Source organism: Carica papaya, chromosome 8 (assembly GCF_054855325.1).
Source record: "Carica papaya isolate Zhongbai chromosome 8, ASM5485532v1, whole genome shotgun sequence".
Taxonomy (NCBI): Eukaryota; Viridiplantae; Streptophyta; class Magnoliopsida; order Brassicales; family Caricaceae; genus Carica; species Carica papaya.
In genome coordinates this window covers 12,697,495-12,716,805 of record NC_142316.1, presented here as the reverse complement: position 1 = coordinate 12,716,805, position 19,311 = coordinate 12,697,495, and the positions used below count along the sequence as shown (strand labels likewise).

General features: G+C 35.7%; 1 protein-coding gene across 2 annotated transcripts; it reads left to right on the top strand.

The window, feature by feature from the left end:
- The first annotated feature begins 6,265 nt into the window (after positions 1-6,265).
- Positions 6,266-18,989, top strand: LOC110815787 (uncharacterized). 2 transcript variants are annotated; one of them, XM_022043726.2, is made up of 4 exons: positions 6,266-6,753; positions 12,377-12,500; positions 12,734-13,060; positions 18,369-18,989. In XM_022043726.2, the coding sequence occupies exons 3-4, from the start codon at positions 12,768-12,770 to the stop codon at positions 18,943-18,945; spliced, it is 870 nt and encodes a 289-aa protein (XP_021899418.1). In that variant the 5' UTR covers positions 6,266-6,753; positions 12,377-12,500; positions 12,734-12,767; the 3' UTR covers positions 18,946-18,989. The 2 variants fall into 2 exon arrangements, with proteins under 2 accessions (XP_021899418.1, XP_021899417.1); XM_022043725.2 differs by having other exon boundaries at positions 6,268-6,753; positions 12,725-13,060.
- The last annotated feature ends 322 nt before the right edge of the window (positions 18,990-19,311 follow it).

Genomic DNA, 19,311 nt, shown 5'->3' with positions numbered 1-19,311 from the left:
ACGGGCATACGACGCCTGGCCCTGTCCATGCGCGATATGACACGAGCAGACTGGCCTATCTGCACGCGATGGGACACATGCGCAGACCAGCCTCACGTGCCGCGTGGATGGGATGTGCGCACAATGCGCACATCCTGTGCTAGCCGCCCCTTTTTCCATCTTTTCTCCTGAAATATTATTTTAATAAAAATAACAGATAATAAAATAAAATTAAAATAATGAAATCATAATAAAATTAAAATCACAAATTAAATTACAAAATATGATATAAAATTACAAGATAAATTTTAAATAAGTTCAAGCGACCTTAAGACCCGAATAAATATGGGTTTATTGATACAAGTTTAGTGTGATGGTGAGCAAGGTGTCACATCTTGCCCACCTTAAAAAATTTAGTCTCCCAAATTTGTTTCGAATAGGTCTAGAAACATTCTCTCATCTCGCTCTTCAACTCCCACGTTGCTTAATCCGGAGTGTGGTGTTGCTACTGCACCTTCACCATGGGGATCCTCTTATCGTGTAAAGCTTTGTTGGTTCAACCAAGAATTTCTGCGGATAGTTTCTCGTACGTCATATTAGTTTGTACCTATGTCTCATCATGAGGAATGATATGAGAAGGGTCAGGGTAGTAGTACCTTTTGAGTATGGAGACGTAAAAAACATCATGTAAACCCGCAAACTCTCGATGCATGAGTAAGGCAGTATACCACTGGTCCAATACGCTCCACGATTCGAAAAAGGGTCCCACATAATAAGGGCTCAATTTTTCTCTTTTTTTGAACCACATTTTTTCTTTGTAGGAGAAAATCTTGAGGAAGATTTGGTCTTTAACAGTGAATTCCAAAGGTTTTATATGATTATCAGCATAACTCTTCTAACAACTCTAAGTGATAGTTAAGTTCCTACAGATGATCGCAACCTTCTCAATAGTCTGCTAGATGAAGTCTGGTCCCAAATGATACTGGTTTTTAACTTTACTTCAGCAAGTTAGAGAACGGCAGGGTTTACCATACAGGATTTTATATAGAGTCATGTCGATGCTGAAATGATAATTATTATTATAAGCAAATTCACACAAGGAAAGATACTCATATCAGTTATCGCCAAAGTCGAGAACGCAAGCATGTAACATGTCTTCCAACATTTGGATAGTTTGTTCAGACTGATCATCAGTCTGGGGATGATAAGTAGTACTGAAGTACAATATAGACCTAAGCACTTCTTGAAACTTGTCTAAAAAATAGGAGGTGAATTGAGGATCTCGATTGGATACAATAGATGAGGGAACATCATTGAGTCGAACAATTTCATCGATATATAGACAGGCTAATCTGCTGGTGGAGTTAATGGTCCTGATGGGCAAGAAATGGACGGTCTTGGTTAGTCTGTCAACAATAACCCAAATAGTATTACACCCAGAAAAGGTCCTGGGTAGGTCGGTGATAAAATTTATGGTTACATACTCCCACTTCCATTCTGGAATTAGGAGACCCTGTAACAAATCGTTGGGTCTCTGGTGTTCTGCCTTAACCCGTTGGCAAGTAAAGTATTGGAAGACGTAGTCGACAATGTCCTTCTTCATTCCTAGCACAAGTATTGGCACTTCAAGTCCCGGTACATCTTGATACTTTCGGATTGGATGGATAGTTTGGAGGCATGGGCAGCCTTAAGAACATCCGTTCTAATAACAATAGAGACCCAGATACAGTCTCAAAATCTACACAACCCATCATCGGTAAGCCTGAAATAAAAAAACTCATCAAAAGTGAACTTACTCAAATTTTTTGTGATTTTCTGATTCGTGGATTGAGCTTCCCAAATCTTCATAAAAAGATCAGGCAAAGCTTGGATCTGAGCAAGATAGACATTATTGCCATAGTGGTTGAGGTGGAGTGCCTACAGAGCATCTACTAACTTCCAACTAAAGGCTAGGGTTTAGACCAACACAACGGACTCCTTCTGACTCAGCACATCAGCGACTACATTTCTTCTATCGGGATGGTAGATGATCTTGCAGTCGTAGTCCTTCAGGAGGTCCATCTAACATCTTTGTCTTATGTTCAACTCCTTATGTGAGAAAATGTACTTTAAACTTTTGTGGTCAGTATAAATTTTAAAGGTTTGACTAAACAAGTAATGGCGTCATATCTTCAAAGGAAAGATGATAGCCGTCAACTCCAGGTCATGAGTAGGGTAGTTTCGCTCATGGGATTTCAACTGTCTGAATCCATAAGCGACCACTATACAATGCTACATCAAAACACATACCAACCGAGATGCATCACAATAGACCTAAAAACTTATAGTGTTGTAAGGGAGGATCAATATCGGAGGAAAGGTAAGACGATGCTTTAATTCCATAAAGTTTTCACCACATTTGTAATCCCAGACAAAAAGTACACCCTTCCTAATAAGACATATCAACGGAGCACCAATTTTAGAGAATTCATCGATGAATCATCGGTAGTAACCTACCAAGCCAAAGAAACTATGTACTTCAACTACATTGGTGGGCAGGTTCTAGTTGATCACCGTTTCAACCTTGTCCGGATCTACAAAAACTCCTTCACTTGAAATCACACGACCAAGAAAGGAGACTCAATCCAACCAAAAAGAATATTTATTGAGTTTAGCAAACAACTGGTTTTGACGAAGTGTCTCCAACACTTTAGATAAGTGGATTGCATGTTCTTTCGGGCTCTTAGAGTACATTAGGATGTCATCAATGAATAAGATTACATAAGTGCATGCTGGAAAATCCTATTCATGAGATCCATGAAGGTAGCATAGGCATTAATTAACCCAACGACATAATTTTGAACTCGTACAGGTCGTATATATACCAAAAGGCAGTATTCGAAATATCTTATCCTTTAACTCTCAATTGGTAGTGTCCCGATTTGAGGTCAATCTTAGAGAAGACCGTGGCTCCTTGCAGCTGGTTGAAAAGATCGTCGATACGAAGTAGATGACATTTACTCTTTATTGTTACTTGATCGAGTTCTCGGTAGTCTATGCATAGTCTGAGTAAGTCATCTTTCTTTTTCACAAATAACACCAGAGCACCTTAAAGGGAGTGACTAGGGAGAATAAACTTTTGGCCAAGAAGGTCGAAAAGTTGGATTTTTAGTTATATGAACTCAGCACAACTCATGCGATAGGCAGGTTTCGAGATCGATTGAGTTCTAGAAAGCATGTCGATAGAAAACTATATCTCCTGTGGGGAGGTAGACCAGGTAATTCGACCAGAAAAATTCCTAAAAAATTACAGACAATGGAAATGGAATACACAGCAAGATCAACATCTATATTCTTATTTATTCAATTATTAGAGAAAATAAATTTTAAGTTCATTTTCGGAGTTTGTAAGGTTACAACTATATTTTCATAATTAATAATTACCCTATATTTTTCTAACCAATCCATTCCTAAAATAACGTCAAATTCTGAGAAATCTAAGAGTAGTAAGTCTACAAATACTTCTATTTTTGAAGATTTTATTTTACAATTTTTATATAAGTAGTGAGCTTCTAATAGTCCTCTAGAGGGAGTCTCTACAGCTAATATTTCTTTTAAAGGTTCAGCCCTAATATCTAATTTACAAGCAAATGCACAAGAGATAAAAAGAGTGGGTAGCACTTGTATCGATGAAACCTCTAACAAAAGTATCATAAATAGAAAGTATACACTAGATAAAGACCGGAGTGAAGAGGGCACCAGGTTCATCTAGGTGGTACACACGACCCTGGGCTACAGGTCTACCACATCCTTTGGTTGCTGAGGGCAGTCTTTTATAAGGTGTTGGGTGCTTTTGCACCGATAGCAGACATGATTAATACGCCGACATGGTAATTTACCACGTGAGCAACCACAATGTTGACATGGTTGATAAGGTCGGGCGATGAGCAACTCGGCTTCGTCTATCGGGGCAACTACTTACTAGGTCGAGTAGTCTTCTTTTGGATTATTAGGGTTGATGTTATTGTTGTTGGGTACGGATTCGAGCAATGCGTTGGTGCCTGGCTAAGATGAAGTCTTTGACCAACTGGACATATTCTAGCACCTCGGCATACAAGCTGGGTCCCAGCACCGCAACCCGGTCGTAGATATCAGCACAAAGGTCTTTCAAAAACTTCTTAAATTTACGACTTTCGGGAGTGACATTAAAGAGGCAAACCTAGATAGTTGGACAAATCGGGTTGTATATTGGGCAACCATAAGATTTTCTTGGTGGAGGTCCTGAAATTCCTCCTCATTCTTCCCTCGGACATAGGCAGGGAAGAAATTATCAAAGAAAGCGTTCATGAAAACTTTTGAGGTGGTAGGGGTAGGCATGACTTCTTTCTTAAGTTGCCACCAGTGTTCTACTTTATCGATCAGTATAAAGGCTGTTAGGTGGACTTTCTGTTCCTTGGTCAGGTCTAAAATAGAAAAAAACTTCTCGATCTGCGCCTCCCCAAGCTGGTTGTACGTTGTAGGCCTAGCCTGCAGGTGCCGGCCAATCCTCCTACTCGCAGGGCTAGCCTACGCGCGCGCAGGCCCATGCACACAAGTCTATCCGCACAGCCCTACTAGGCGGACGTTGTGCGCACAAGGCGTACGACGCCTAGCCCTGTCCACGCGTGATGTGACTTACACAAACTGGCCTATCTGCTCGCAATGGGATGCGTGCACAGACTAGTCTTGTGCCCCGTGCAGACGGGACGTGCACAGTGTGCGCAGGTCTAGTGCTAGCCACATGCGCACACAGTGTGTGATGCCCGCGTGGGCAGGTCTTTCCCGCAGGCGTTTTCTCGCAGGATTCTGCCATTTTTTCCATCTTTTCTCCTATAAAATTATTTTAATAAAAATAATAAAAAATAAAATAAAATAAAAATAACAAAATCAGAATAAAATTAAATTACGAAATACGATATAAAATTAGAAGATAAATTTTAAATAAGTTCAAGCAGCCTTAAGTCCCGAATAAATAAGAGTTTTCTGATACAAATTTAGTGTGATGATGAGCGGGGTGTTACAGAAGTTAAGAGAATAACTTTTACATTATTATTATGTATGCACCTACATAAATATCATGGTTCCACTATATTGATATTTAAGGAGATTATAAACTTCTTTATGAATTATATTGTGTAATAATCTGTCCAAATTAAATATACCCTAGTTGCATTAATCCTTTACTAGTGGCTTCTTGAATTTCGTTCAAATCTCATTTTTATTGTCTTATTATAATCTTAAATGTTTAAGATTAACAGAATTTTGTCACTTGTTATAATAACTCACTACAATATCCTTAAAAAAAATTATTAAGACTTACATTAAAAATATTTTACGTAATTGGTTTGTCTAGGTTAATTTTATTTTTATTTTTAGTAATATAATGATGATGATGGTGATGATGATTATTATTATTATTATACTGTTATTATTATTATTATGTGTTTTAGTTATTATTATTATTATTACTATTAAAAAAGAAAAAATTCACCAAAAATCAGCTTTTTTTTCCTTCTTTCAAGCTCTTTTAAAATTCTTGTCGAAAACCACTGTCTGTTTCATTTTATTATTTTTTTAGTTAATAAAAAAAAATAAATATTCTTTTAAAAAATTAAATAAATTATTAAATTAGTTTACAAATTTAATAGTTTTTTTTACGTAACTTCCAAATTTGTTTTTTTGTTGTTTTAGAATCTAATATGTTTTTGGTTGTAATATGATCTTCGATTATTTTTTATTTGTTAATGAAAAAAACTAAAACTTCATATTTAGAGTGTTAAAAATAACTCAAAAAACGCATTTGAGTAGTTAATTAGATTAATAAATTAATTATAATAAATTGATGGAAAATATAAATATATTACTTAGAATAATTAGTTTAAATTGTTTTTTTCAACTGTTTTTTAAAATGTCTAAATATTTTTTTAACCAATTTTATTTTATTTTTTTATTGGTAAATGAAAAAAAACTGAATCATAACAAATGTTAAAATAGATGAAAATGTTGTGGACCAAATTATAATAAAATATATAATAATTAAACCATAGAAAATTTTAAAGTTCAAAAAATAATTTAATAATTTGTCCTTTAAAATTTTAACCAAGTTTTTAAAAATAAAACCATAAAACCCAACCTAGATCATTTGAACCCGGCCCCTTTTTGAACTTGATTCAAATAAATGGTAGAGCAAGTCCAATTTAAGCCCAATACACAACCCAACCCGTGTATCCATTCTTTCCCTAAAACACGACACCGTTTTGTACTCGGAATGATCTTTTCTCTTACCGTTCAATGGCGAAGAAGAAGAGAAAAGCCTGCACAGAGAGAGAGAGAGAGAGAGACTCCGGCGGCAGAGAAAAGGTAGAGGCTTCAGGCAGTGAGCACACTGAAGAGAGAGGGTTTTCTCATGTTGTTCTGGCAAACTTGGAGATCAATCTGGAGAAAGAAAGAAGTGAAAGGATACGAAAAGGGAAGCTTTCCTTCTGCCCTGTTCGAGGGGAGGGGGGAGAAGAGGGACATTAGAGAGAGAGAGAGGCGAGCTTTTGTGAGAGAAGCGACGTTGAAGTCGAGAGGAAGGTTAGAGAGTAGCAGGGGAGAGAGCTTTTTTTTTAAGATTGGTAAGAGGGAAAATTGGGGCTGAAGACGACGTTGAAAGGGGAAATAGAACAGGAGAGAGAGAGATAACAGAGGAAGTGTTTTGGAGAGGGAGAGAGAGAAAGAGGAGGCCGAAGAGAAATAGGGGGGACAAGCTGGAGAGTAAGAAATCTGTTCTTTTTCTTTTCTTATTACTGCAATGACAGCGCGTAGCAATAGAAGTAATTTAAATTAGCTGGCTGTAAACTAGTCAATTACCTGAGCTGATAATAGAATTTGCTGACAAATGAGAGTAGGAGCAAATGCAAGGAGCTATACAGGATGTTTGTTTTCTTTTGCTCATGTTTAAGTTCTTACATAAAGGGTTGTCATGAACAGAGTTTATGGTAAATATATAAATTCACACACTTCATGTAAGCTTTGATGCAAGTTAGTTAAATTAGTCTATGCTATGAGGTATGTGCCTCACATCTTCCTATCATGTATCTTTTCTGTAATTAGATATCTGATTTTGATAAGTGCTTAATTTTTAGTGTCCGATCCCACTTCTAATAAGATCGCTCCCTAAAATCTTAAGTTTAACTATTATTTTTTTAGGAGTCTTTTGCCTCGCGTCACCTCCATTGTAACAAAAAAGAAGTGATTAGAGGAAGTCAAAAACAGAGAAGCAAAACTGAAAACTCATGCTTGAACTGTATCATGCGGCCCCTTGTTATTTTCTCATTTCAATCCATTAATTGGAATTGCTTTGTATTTTCGAGTTTGAATATGAACGAGATACAATATTTGATACTAGAGATTGAATGAAACTTGTTGATCAGTTATTTCTTTATGCTTCTTTATTTTCTGTTTGTTGTTATTTATTGTTAGGGTATTCGAGAAAATTTTTAGTTGTTTTCTTGATGGGGTAGGTTCTCCCAACCCTTCAGATTGTGGATAGCCAACTTGAAACCTTTTGTTTGGCTTAGTTGTGGCCTTTTAGTATTTTATGCGTAGTCTATTCCTTTGTGTTGATGTTAATGATGTTAGACAATTTGTTTTGCTTTTGTCCATCCCTATACCCCGTTGATATGTTTGTTTTTGTTTCTTTTTCTTGATGGCCTACTGTTGCTTTCTTTTCATTGCATTTTGGGACTGTGTGGTACTGCTTGGTTCTTTGTTGCGCCAGTGGAAGTGTTTGCAGTAAATTGACGTTGTTTGCTGGGTGAAGGTATTGTTTATTTGCCTTAATTGCACTTGTCATGCTATTATACTCTTTTTGATGTGGCTTGAAGGTCCAAGATGGTTTAAGACGAACAGGCTTTTAAAGTAGCTGCCTATGGTATTATATTTATAATACTACATTTACACTTTTTATTTCAAAAAAAAGTTGCTGACCATGGTTTATTTATTCTATTAAAATCTGGTCTTAGGTGTTAAAAGGGTAAAAAGAACATACACTGGAATTAGGGAGTCCTATTATCATATACTTTTTGAAGATTCATGTTTGTTGATTTTAACCTTTGTTTGTGTCATTCTTTTAGATTTTTTTCTTTTGTTATTTTTATAATTTTTTCAAAACTAAAATAAAAATTTTAGCCAAAATCAATGAACCTATGCCACCAGGTGGATGTGTTACACCTTCCATCCAGATCATTTTCTGAACCCGATTTCTCTTAATTTAGCCAGTGCATGTTTTGGTGTTTAATCCCATTATAAATTGATTAGTGACAACTTCTCTTGAATTTCTTGAAAATATTTGTAATTTTTGTGGAGGCCTTCATTGCGTCATGTCACCCATATTGTAACATGTACTATGGTTTTTACATGTAAATGTTGCCTGAAAAAGCATGAGAAAAATTATGTAAGATACCTGGTTTAGCTTGTGATGTTTTCATCGCTAGAATAACCTTTTTAGTTATTCTTTCTTTTAGCTTCTGTCCTTCCTTCAAATAATGTTTGAGCTCTTGTGTGCTTAGTTAATAAACACCATTTGCGGGATATTTATTTTTTGAAATAAACCATTTGGGGGATAATAATAGGTTGGGTATGGTGTGGTAGTAACAGACTGCCTAGTGGTGAATTCATGAAGCTGTGTGTTTAGCTTGTGAATCTGTTTAGTAGAAGATGTCTGGCTATACGTTGGGTGGTGCTCTTATTTGTTTGTTCAAGCTGCGGATTCAGTCTAATTGAGTTTGCATTGTGTAATATCTGCCACCATTTGGGTATTTGAAACTTTTGGGTATATGTGATTAGTTTAGTGAGTCAAAGATCCTTATGACTTGCTGACTCTCTCCTTTTTTGCCCTCTTTGATCTTTATTGTCCTGATAGATGTTTTGGAGCTGCAAATTTAGGCATAAGATTCAATGAGGATAAAAGGAATGTAAGGTAGGGTAGGCATTAGGGGTCATATTTATTTTGTTTCCTTCCTCATTTTGATTTTCCTGCTTTATCTTGGTTTGCAGTGCTTTGTTATTATTACCCCATAATTGATGAATATATACATGCACACAGTTGAACTTAATTAGGGCGGGAACAAATGCATGCAAATTAAGAACCAATTTATTAGTCTACATCATATGATGGGTGTCTGACCCCTCTTTGTCCTGTACAATTTGGACTTAGATTTTTTGGGGGTTAACTGGTGCAGTTTCTTGTCTTTGAACTACCCATGAATGGATTAGTGGGACTCCTTTAAAGTTAAACTAAATAAAATTCTTTTCCTTAGCACCCAGAAATATGATAGTCTTCAGGTAAAATATTTATTAAAAATTAGATGTATGACTCTTAGGACTAATATGACTTGAACATGCTAATATGTCTAGTCATGGCCAGATAATTGTGAAACGAAGCCCCCTCCTTTCTGTTCATTTAACTTGGCTCTTGGTTCTCTTTCGACCATGTATAGCTGAATGTATAACTTTACAATAGGACTGTAACTTGGAATTTTGATTAGGCATGCTCAAACATATCCCTTGGAAGTAAGAGGCAGAAAATCATTTCCACATCTTGTGAGTTTGACCTTTTGGAACTTCACCTGAAATTTTGGGTTGCATAAACTATGGGAGCCTGTTTGACTAAATCTTTTCAAATGTGTGTACTTAGTTGACAAATTACTGAGTGTACCCTTCATCAAACATGCATATATGCTGTCTATTTTGAATACAGCTTGTTTACTTTTGACTTGGTTGATTAAAGCAGTAAATTAAACCTGTTTGACTGTGAGGAAAAGGAGGGGATGTTCATATCACTTTTTTCTTGCCAAGGTGACCTGCTTGATTTTCAAATAAAAGAGGTGATTGCATTTCATGTCAAATCTGGAGCTGATTTGAGTTGGCAGGAAATACCATGCTTCTCATGAAAACAATAGGCTGTTAATGTATATATGATGGAAATTCTGGATTTTGGGAGAAAATAACAAACCGGTTGGGGTGCATGGCAAAATATTAAATAGGTGCTAAAAATGGATAAAAAACTACATTAGGATAGAGGCGAGGAGCCAGTGCACATAAATTCTCTAGTAATAGGAGTTCCCCAGTTTTTTAATAGAAAAAAATCAAAAATAGAAAAAAAAAAATGAATTCCAAGGGGGCCATTGTTAAATAAACCTAAAGCTTGGAGTTTTCCTTTCTTGTATCTTTCATTGGTTCCTTCAGAGTTGAGGACTTCATATGCAGTGTTTAGGAAAAGATTAAAATTTTTCATAGCTTACTTTCAACTTTTTAATTGAAGCTAATAAGTTTTGAGTCTTCTCTGGAGATGAAAGAGGTGAGTCATTTGATGAAGCATGGAGAAGCTTGATGATCTTTTCTTTATGGTCTGTGGTGCTGTTTTGGATTGGTAATAACTTACTATTTGTTGAATTTCTAATGGCATGTTAGTGAACTTGCACTTAGATTAGAGAAATAAACAAATGCATGCAAAGTAGGACGTAAACTAATAAGCCAAAACCATAGGGTGGGTTCTTGCACGTTTTTGTCTGTATATTTTGAGCCAGATTGTTTACTAAGCAATTCTTTTGCCATGATCCTATCCGTGAATGTATCAGTGGCAACTCCAATTTTAAACTTTTTAATTTTTTAAATATATTTCCTTTGGGGGCTAGGGCATCATGTTTGTGACATTATACATGATTGTTTGTTTACTGGTCAGTTCCAATGACTGCTTGATACTTTGAATTGCTGATCTAAGTTAATAATGTGTATTTCATTGTGCTTTGGAGTTTGGCGTATGGTTTATTAGGGGGGGGTTGAATTGGGTCATTGCTGGTTCAATTAAGGAGGAACTCATGCTTGGAGGGGCATCTAGGGGGATAAGAGAACAGCTGATCCCTCTGGCTACCTTTCGGGTCATACTGCAACAAAGAATTGGAAGGGCTTTTGAGGATATTAAATTTCATGTTGATAGATCTATAGGGATTCTTGGTTCAAGACCTTAAGCTTTTAGATTAGGGGTCACCTGCCTTATTCGAGCGAAGATCTAGAGGACCTAATAGACATTTTCTGTAAATACCTTGTATTTGGATTGCACTCTCTTGGTGCTTGTGAATGTAATTCATCTTTTATTTTCAAAAAAAAAAATGAATGTCTATTTCATGTATAAATTGGCTCAAGGAATATGGGTGTTTGCACCCTTGCTTTATATTGCTTGTTGTTTTAATCATTATTCCAACCACCGGTTATACACAGTTGATTTCGTTGACTAATGAAAAACCTCATGAGGCCTAAATGATTAAAATGCTAGATGGTTATTTAGCAATGCATACTCAAGAAGTATTCTTCTATATCTGGATATGGAATTCATGGCATGATTATGTCTTTCCTTAAAATTCACTTGATCTTAATTATATACAATGAATAAATTGCAAATTCTACTTTCTATGTGATATGCAAAGGTTAAGTTGAGGTTCTGATGTTGCTAGTTGAAAGTTGACTGTGAAGATCAGGTGGCAAGATTTGGGATCTTTTTGTTTCTTAATAACCTGGTCATAAATTATTGTGGGAGATTTTCTTAAGTAAATCAAATTAAATGTTGCATGTTTTACACTGATATGCAAATATTGGTGAAAATTCAAAATTGCTAGGCTGTAAGAAGAGACGTATGCTCAGCATGTAGTTCTAAATTGCTCTTTCCATTATCTTTGGGGCTTAGTGACAGGATAGGTTGATGACATGGTTCAGCTTGTGGAAGAGTTCGAGTAATGGAGATGTTACCTTTATTTTTTTTTCCCAGTTATGAACATTTAATATGAAATTTCCTTTTTGATGGTTGATTTTTGTGTTGTTAAACTTTAGTGTTTCTTTGGTTTTTATTTTAGGATCAAATTAAGTTCTAAGTTACTAATATACATCTTAAGACTTAAAAATTTATATAACCTGGGAGATCAACCAGTGCCTACTATTTTGGTGTCTGATTTCCCTCATTAATTGGATCATTGGTGACTTTCTGTTTGAACTTGAAAGTTTTATTTTTAGTGGCTTCCTGATGTTATGATTGTGACTGTTTGATATTTGAGCTTCTCATAAGGTTGCTTTTAGTATATGGCATGTAATCTTAGGTTAATGAGGATAGACTTGGTTTTAAAGAATAATATCATGTTGGTAGATCATGAACTCTTATTAAAGGTTTGGTTATTTTGAGGAATTGTTTAAATGCACCGGTGAGGAGAACAGACTGGTGCTTTGCTGAATCAGCCCTGAATCAAGCATTATATTCACCTGTTTTTCAATTTCACTTTTCTGGAAATAGGCATACTTGTATGGTATGACATTGACAGGTTCAACCCCTTCCTTCAAACTGATGCAGTGATCAACATATTGGCATGGAGGAATTGATTGTGGATCTTTAAAAAGATCTTGGTATTGATCCAAGAAAGCTTGCATGTCTGGATGGAAGTTGATCAGAGAGGTGCTGTTTTCTGTTATATTAGGTGGATTTCTCTAAATAGCCCTCCACTTTGAAACCTCTTATTATGTGATTTCTTTTTTTTTAGTTTATTTTATCGTCATGATTCTGCTCAATATTATATTAGCATTAAGTTCTTTTTCTTTGTTTAATGGGTATCTTTCCCTATATGAGCTTCAAGAATTTTGTTTTCTGGCTTTTTATGGCTGTTGAAGACGACAATAATTTGTTTTACATTCTTCTACCAAGGGAGAACAGTAGTGAGTGAAAGAGAGCATAAGACAACAACACAATGGGCAAGAGAAGAAGCACCAATACAGTACCAAATACACAGTCAAGGTCTCAAAATCTGATCTCGCTAAGAGAAGAAGTGACTGGTAAAAAGCAAATGAAAGGAGAGGCGAGGGCCACACGATCAACTAACATGAAGGCTATCTTGAGACACGAGCACTCACAGAACCTTGCAGTGTGGGCTGGTCAGGATGCTTCAATGCCCTCTTTGGCAGCCTTTTTCGGACAACGTTTGGCTGCTGATGGAGAAGCTGCAGGGATAGTTCCTGACCCTTCTTTGTTCTCTTGCCAGAGGTTTGTCCTCTCCCTATCCTGTCAATTGTTTTCATATATATATATATATGAAGAAAATATTCTTATTCTTCTGTCAATTCTGGATACAAATTAAGTGTATATATACAAGTTGGATTCCTAATTAGTAGTCATATATTATGCAGTCAATATCTGTAAGTACCAAAGAAGGAAACAACAACTAATTATGAGAGATTCTTTCATCCTTAAAAATAGAAACCTATCCCACCTGAATCCTACTAATCTTGGCATTTAATTATAATCTGAATCCTCATAATCTTGGCATTTAATTATAAATCATAATCTCATATTTCCACACTCTCCATCAAGTTGGGTGGTAGATATCTAGCATTCCCAACTTACTCTTCATGTTTTCGTAACTTGCCTTTGGAAGTGCCTTTGTCAGAATGTCTGCTATTTGGCGACTAGATGTAGTATACATGATTATGACTGTTCCCTTCTTCAATTTTCTTTTTGATGAAGTGACAGTCTTTCTCCTCGTGCTTAGTTCTGTCATGTTGAATAGGATTCTTCGCAATACTTATAGCAGCCTTATTATTACATAAAACTATCATAGTAGAGTTTAATGTAATTCCAAGTTCCTTGGGTATTCTTTGGAGCCGTATTCCTTCACATATTTCATGAGCCATTGCCCTGAATTTTGCCTTTGCTCTGCTTCTTGTAAGTATAGACTGTTTTTGGCTTCTCCAAGTCATCAAGTTCCTCCACATATAGGAACAATACCTAGTAGTTGATCTTCAATTTGCCAAGGATGCTGCCTAATCCGCATCAGTGAACACCTCACTTTTCCTACTTGAGGTTTTCTTAAAGTAAAGTCGTTTATCCGGGCTCTTCTTAAGGTATTGTAAAATTCTGTATGCAGCCTTAATGTGTCTTTCAGTTAGGTTGTTCATATAGCAGCTTACCATACTAACAGAGAAACTAATATTGGGTCTTGTGTTAGTTAAGTAGATCAACTTTCTTACTAATTTCTGGTACATGTCTTTGTTAGTTGGAGGACTTTCAGTATCTTCATCAATCTTACCGATAGGATCCATAGACGTGTCCACTGGCTTACATCCCAACATTCCAATTTCCTGAAGTAGATCAAGGATATACTTTCTTTATGTGACCACAATTCCTCCTTTAATTTGCCAACTTCCATGCCAAGAAAGTATTTGAGTTGTTCAAGATTTTTGATTTCAAATTCCTTTGTTAGCAGATTCTTGAAACTCCTTATCCTTTTTTCATCGTTTCCGGTAATTATAATATTATCAACATAGATAATGAATAGAATCAATTTACCTTCCTAAGAATGCAAACAACATGTGATGCGCTTGACATTGGATGAATTCATGCTTTTTTGCAACTCTAGTTAGTCGATCAAACCAGCCCTAGGTGACTGTTTCAGATCGTATAGGGACTTTCTCAGCTTGCTTACTTTTCCTGAATTTTCTAGAGTTTCCATATCAGGTGGAATCTTAATGTAGACTTTCTCTTCTATTTCTCTGTTTAGATATGCATTTTTGACATTAAGTTGGTGCAAATTCCAAACCAGATTTATTGCAATTGATAGTAATACTCTGATGGAGGTGAGTTTCGTTACTGATGCAAAGGTTTCTTCATAATTAGTGCCATAAGATTGAGTGAACCTTTTAGCTACTAGTCGTGCTTTGTACCTATTTATGCTTCCATCCGGATTATGCTTCATAGTGAATATCCATTTGCATCCAGCAAACCTCTTACCCTCTGGTAGTTCTGAGATTTCTCATGTCCTATTTCTCTCCAAGGCTTGTATTTCTTCTTGAACAACATATTTCCATTCAGGTTGTTGAAGTGCTTTTTGGATGTTGGATGGGATGTGATCATCTTCGAGTAGAGTAATGAACGCTTGAAAATTCTATGAAAACTTTTCATAATACAGATGATTACTGATTAGATGCTTAGTGCAAGATCTTACCCATTTCCTTAATGCAATAGGTTGATTAAGACCATTGGTATTGGAGTCTAGATCATAAGTCGTGTTACCTGGTTGTAAGTTCAAGTTGCTTGAATCTTGGTCCAATTCTTGGTTGTGCTCAAGTGGAGTGATGTCTACTTGCTCCTTTTGAGGAGGTTTCTCGACTTTTTCTTTAAGTTTTTTCATGAAATAGACCATTATCTCTTTATTGTCTTGTGTAGTTGATTCGGGAGTGACAAAAAGGACATTCGAGGAATTGTTTTCAAGGATAGGAAGAGTAGTAATTGTTTGTGGAGATAGTGATGAACTCGAAGGAGAAGTAGTGTTGGTCTCGGTTTTCCAAAAATAGAATTCATTTGTGGATCAGTTCTCCTCTCGAATTGCATTTTTGGGATAGAATGGTTGGTTTTTGAAAAATGTAACATCCATGTAGGTGTAGAATTTCTTAGTTGTAGGAGAGTAGTACTTGTATCCTTTTTGGTTTTGTGAGTACCCTAAAAAGATGCATTTAGTAGCTTTTGGATCATGTTTACTATGTTGGGACTTATGGATGTGAATAAGGCAGTACACCTGAATACCTTGACTGGGATAGATGAGATTATTCAAATAGATGGATATGTAGTGAAAAGGATTTGACATGGGGTTTTAAGTTTAAAAATTCTAGAGGGCATTCGGTTGATAAAGTAGGTTGCTGTGAGCACTGCTTCACTCCAAAATTGTTTTGGTACATTTGAGGCTATCATGAGTGACCGTGCAACTTTCATCGAGTGTTTATTTTTTCTTTCTGTAACTCTATTTTGCTGTGTAGTATCAATGCAAGAGTTTTGATGAATAATACCATTCTCTGATAGATATGACCAAAGGATGATGTAATAGTATTCTCGAGCATTGTTTGTTCGAAGAACTTGAATCTTTACCTCAAATTGCGTTTGAACTATGTTGTTAAAATTTTCAAATATTTTCCGTACTTCTAATTTCTCTTTCATGAGGAATACTCAAGTCACTCGCGCATGGTTATCAACAAATGTGACAAACCATCTAGAACCTGTAATGTTGTTGATTCTAGAGACTCTCCAAACATCACTGTGTACTAAAGAAAAGGGATGAGATGATTTTCATGTTTGAATGGAATAGAAATTGCGAGTGTATTTGGACAATTAATATATTTCGCATTGAAATTTTCTGAAATATTTATTGAATAATGATGGATATAATTTTTTAAGATACAAGAAGTTTGGGTGGTCTAATCAATAGTACCATAACAAAAAAACACTATTTGTCTTGGTACTAGGATTGGAAACTACACAAGTAGTCTTCATTGGTATCTTTTGGATTTTCTCAGCTCTCAAGAGGTAAAATTTAGCACACGCCTCAGTATTGCCAATTCTCTTCCCAAAGTCCACGTCTTGAAATTTACAAGTGTGAAAGAAATTTAGTAACACAATTAAGATCACATGTTAGTATACTTATAGACAATAAGTTGCAATTCAATTTTGGTACATAGAGTATAGAGTGAAGGATAATGTCCTTAGAAATAATGATGGAACCTATGCGAACTACCCTTGAAAGAGTTTCATCAGCAATTCGAATAGGGGAATTGTTATGGCAACATGTATATTTATGAAAAACCATGAGATTTCCAATCATGTGATATGATGCTTCTGAGTCCACTATCCATGTTGTGTGGTTTTCCTGTCTAACATTGAGGGCACTTGAAAAAATACTTTTCTGGGTTACATATATAGTGCCACTAGTTGTTCCAGTGGATTGAAGAGTCTGTTGGAGCATTTTCTGTAGTGCCTCCAATTGCCCTTTGCTAAATGGACTGGAATTTGGGGTCATGTTAGATGTGTTTTCTTCAACTGCAGCAGTATAGTCTCGACCTCCTCTGTTTTGCTGTGGCTGAGAAGGTTTCCAATCAGCAAGTTTATGGTGTAGATGCCAGCAAGTCTCTTTTATGTGTCCATTTTTTTTTCAATGGTTGCACCATGGACGATTCTTCTTTATTTGGTTGTTATTATTGGATTGGTTCCTTGTGCAGGCAGCGCTGTGTTTTCACAATTTTTGGAGGAATTTTGGGTTCCTAACATCACTTTTTATGTGCTTTTTTCTCTACGAATTTCAGATAAAACTTCCCTAACACTAGGTAATGGTTTAATACTTACAACTCTTCCACGTACCTCATCTAAATTTTTATTAAGACCAAGTAAGAATTTGTAGATGCATTCCTTTTCAACAGCCTTGTATAGGAGTCCATCTTCAAGACATTTCCATACCAATTCTTCATAAATATTGAGTTGTTGCTAATATCATGTAAGGACGTTGAAATATTCAGTATCAATTGAATCTCCTTGCCGAAGATCATGGAGAAGACTTTTGGTTTCGAAAATCATAGAGCTATTGTCAATGTTGGAGTAGGTCTCTCTGGCTGCGTCCCATATCTCCTTTGTTGTGCCATAATACATGAAGTTTTCTTATATGTCATTGGTCATAGAATTAAGTAACCAAGACATCACCGAGCTTTTATCCAGTTTCCAGTTTCCAGTTTCGGTGTCCTAGATTATCTTCCTTCGGCTGAACAGCTCCCGTAAAATACGCTTCCTTGCCTTTCCTGTAAATGAAAAGCTGGACAGACTGTGCCTATTTGAACAAAATTATGCCCGTTAAGTTTGTGACTGGTTATGGGAAGAATGATGCCTTCTGTAGCGCTGGTGCTGCCGGAGTGACTTGCTTCAGGTCTGGACGTCACTTCCGAGATTGATCCTTCCATTTTGCTCGCCATGGAAGAAAGAAGTTTTTTTTTTTGTGGTTCAGATCAAGTGCTCTGATACTATAAAGAAAATATTCTTATTCTTCTGTCAATTTTGGATACAAATTGAGTGTATATATACCAGTCGGATTCCTAATTTGTAGTGGTATATTATGCAGTCAATATCTTTAGATACTAAAAAAAAAAACAACGAATTAAAAGAGATTCTCTTATCCTTAAAAATTGAAACCTATCCCAATTGAATCTCACTAATCTTGACATTTAATTATAAATCATAATCCCATATTTTCACAATCTACGTATTAGAAAATTTTGAAAGATTGAGTTGGAGTCCTGAAATAGAATAGCTGCTTTGATACTTATGTATATGAGGTAGCAAATAATTTGTTCATGATGAATTTTTACAGGTCCATGAATTATTTTTCTTATTAGGATTCTTGTAAAGTAATAATATATTTAGTTCGATTTTTGTTTTTAATCTATATTTATTTATGTATTTATTCCTGTGATAACATTGTTTGCAGTTCCATGTTCTGGCGTCAATATAGATCAATAAAAGATGTAAAATTTTTTTTTGGCAGATGTGAGACAATTCTTCAGCCTGGCTTTAATTGCACTATTCGAATTGAAAAGAATTCAGTCAAGGCACAGCGCAGTAGTAAGAAATTGGATAGTTTATTGACACAGAATAATGTTGTTTACAAGTGCCACTTTTGTTCATACAAAAATTTGAAGAGAGGTACTCAAAAAGGTCACATGAAGGAGATATATCCAGTCAAGCCAACGTTAATTCAAAAACTTCAACTTTCTAATCCTGCCAAGTCCATACTCCATAGCTGTGTCTTCAACACCAAGGAAGGTACTACCAAATGCCAAGATGAAATCCAGAAGGTGGATGGAATAACAAACAGCCCAGTAACACCAATGGTGAGACCTGCCGCTACTTTGCTAGATAGAAACAAGAGGAAGAGAAACAAATCCCGGACTCCGAAACCATCTGAGTTTGAAAACAAGTCTGCCATTGCTGATTTGGATAAAACTCTCAGTGCTTCAAGTAAAAGGAGAAAGTCATGGACAACCCTCAAGGAAATTGTTGAAAGTAATGAGCGCGATACCAATAGGCAAATTACTAACCTGAAAATTCCTTTTGGTTTGTAACAAAGATAACATTTTTCCAATTTAAGAGGTATAATTTCTAGTTATTCCTTATAATTTAAAATGTTTGGTTTAGCATTACATGTATAGTTTTGAAGCTTCAATAGCAAAGAATGAAAACGCTCAATTATAAGTCCGTTGTTTCTTTTGCTCCCCAAAGGAGAATGAGAGGCAAAGAATATATGATATAACTCCGATATCATGATACTCATTGAAGAGTTTAAGATCAAAATTCTCGTCATATATGTAAAAAATTTAAGAGAGAATAAGTAAACAAAGGGTTTTGGAGCTTCAAGTTTGTATGTTCTTTTTTTCATTTACATAGAAAGAGGAAAGAGGAGGAAGAAGAGATTTTAGCATGTCAATTGA

Excerpts from the sequence above, each read along its gene's own strand:
- LOC110815787 (XM_022043726.2), top strand. The coding sequence starts at position 12,768 with ATGGGCAAGAGAAGAAGCACCAATACAGTACCAAATACACAGTCAAGG. Across the intron at positions 13,061-18,368 it reads TCTTTGTTCTCTTGCCAGAG|ATGTGAGACAATTCTTCAGC; the intron begins GTTTGTCCTCTC and ends TTTTTTTGGCAG.